The 963-nt window shown below is 54.1% G+C and overlaps 1 protein-coding gene across 1 annotated transcript in view; it reads left to right on the top strand.

Moving 5' to 3' along the window:
- The window catches only part of LOC107577836 (solute carrier family 35 member G2-like), a gene marked incomplete at its 3' end in the record, with an annotated part of 3,816 nt that extends 2,858 nt beyond the window's left edge, over window positions 1-958 (top strand). The window contains exon 2 of the mRNA XM_016263867.1: window positions 89-958. Coding sequence (XP_016119353.1) covers window positions 109-958 — 850 coding nt within the window. The remainder of the gene's footprint in view (window positions 1-88) is intronic.
- Window positions 959-963: the final 5 nt, after the last annotated feature.

Below are 963 nucleotides of genomic sequence, written 5' to 3'. Positions count from 1 at the left end.
ATTTTATAGTCCTGCTCCAAACTCAACATATTTCATATATTTGTGTTTATACCATCAGTTAATCCTATGATGTTCGTGTGTTTCACAGCTCTTCTGTAGCTGGCGAAAATGGATCCGTCCCCCACGAGGCAGCAGTACGGCTCCAAAAAGAGGGTTAAAATCCACCCCAACACTGTCACGGTGAAGTACGACACGCATTTCCCCCAGCCGGGCGATGAGGGATACGATGACGCCCCGTCTTTTGAGGACTTCGGCTCATTCATGGACAACAACCCGAGCAAGAGACTGGTGTCAGAGAGCGGTCACGGCAGGACTTTATTCGGCACTATGGATTCTCATCCCAAAGCCGATCAGAGAGATAAAGGAGTGGGCGGTCAGCTGGCGAGCTTCGGCGAGGCCTCGGTCCTGGCTTCGCGAGTCACCTGGGGGGCCCTTTTTGGGGCGGCCATTGCGCACGGTTGCGTGGCCCTCATTACACGCCTAGCAGCCGACCGCTCCAAAGTGCCATCATTAGAGCTCATCTTCATCCGATCGGTGATCCAAGTGTTGTCCATACTGGTGGTCCTCTACTACAAAGAGGCTCCCTTTGGGCCAAAGGGCTATCGACTGCGTTTGTTCTTCTACGGGGTTTGCAACGTCATCTCCATCACGTGTGCGTACACGTCTTTTGCAATCGTTCCGCCCAGCAACGGCACCATCATGTGGCGGGCCACCACCACAGTTTTCAGCGCCGTTCTGGCTTTCCTGCTCCTAGATGAACGCCTCGGTTACACAGACGTAGTGACAGTCGTAGGTAGCCTCTTCGGCCTGTGTCTCGTCATGATCCCCAACATCGCAGACGAGGAAAAGTCTCCTCTGGGATTCTGGAAAGAAGCCTTTGGCTACACGATGACTGTGATGGCGGGTCTGACCGCCGCTCTGTCCATGATCGTGTACCGGGCCATCAAAGAGCGTGTGAGCATG

This window comes from Sinocyclocheilus grahami, unplaced genomic scaffold, assembly GCF_001515645.1.
Source record: "Sinocyclocheilus grahami isolate Dianchi unplaced genomic scaffold, SAMN03320097.WGS_v1.1 scaffold7413.1, whole genome shotgun sequence".
In the NCBI taxonomy this organism is placed as follows: Eukaryota; Metazoa; Chordata; class Actinopteri; order Cypriniformes; family Cyprinidae; genus Sinocyclocheilus; species Sinocyclocheilus grahami.
The sequence above is the reverse complement of the archived record's forward strand: the minus strand, read 5'-3'. Positions and strand labels throughout refer to the sequence as shown.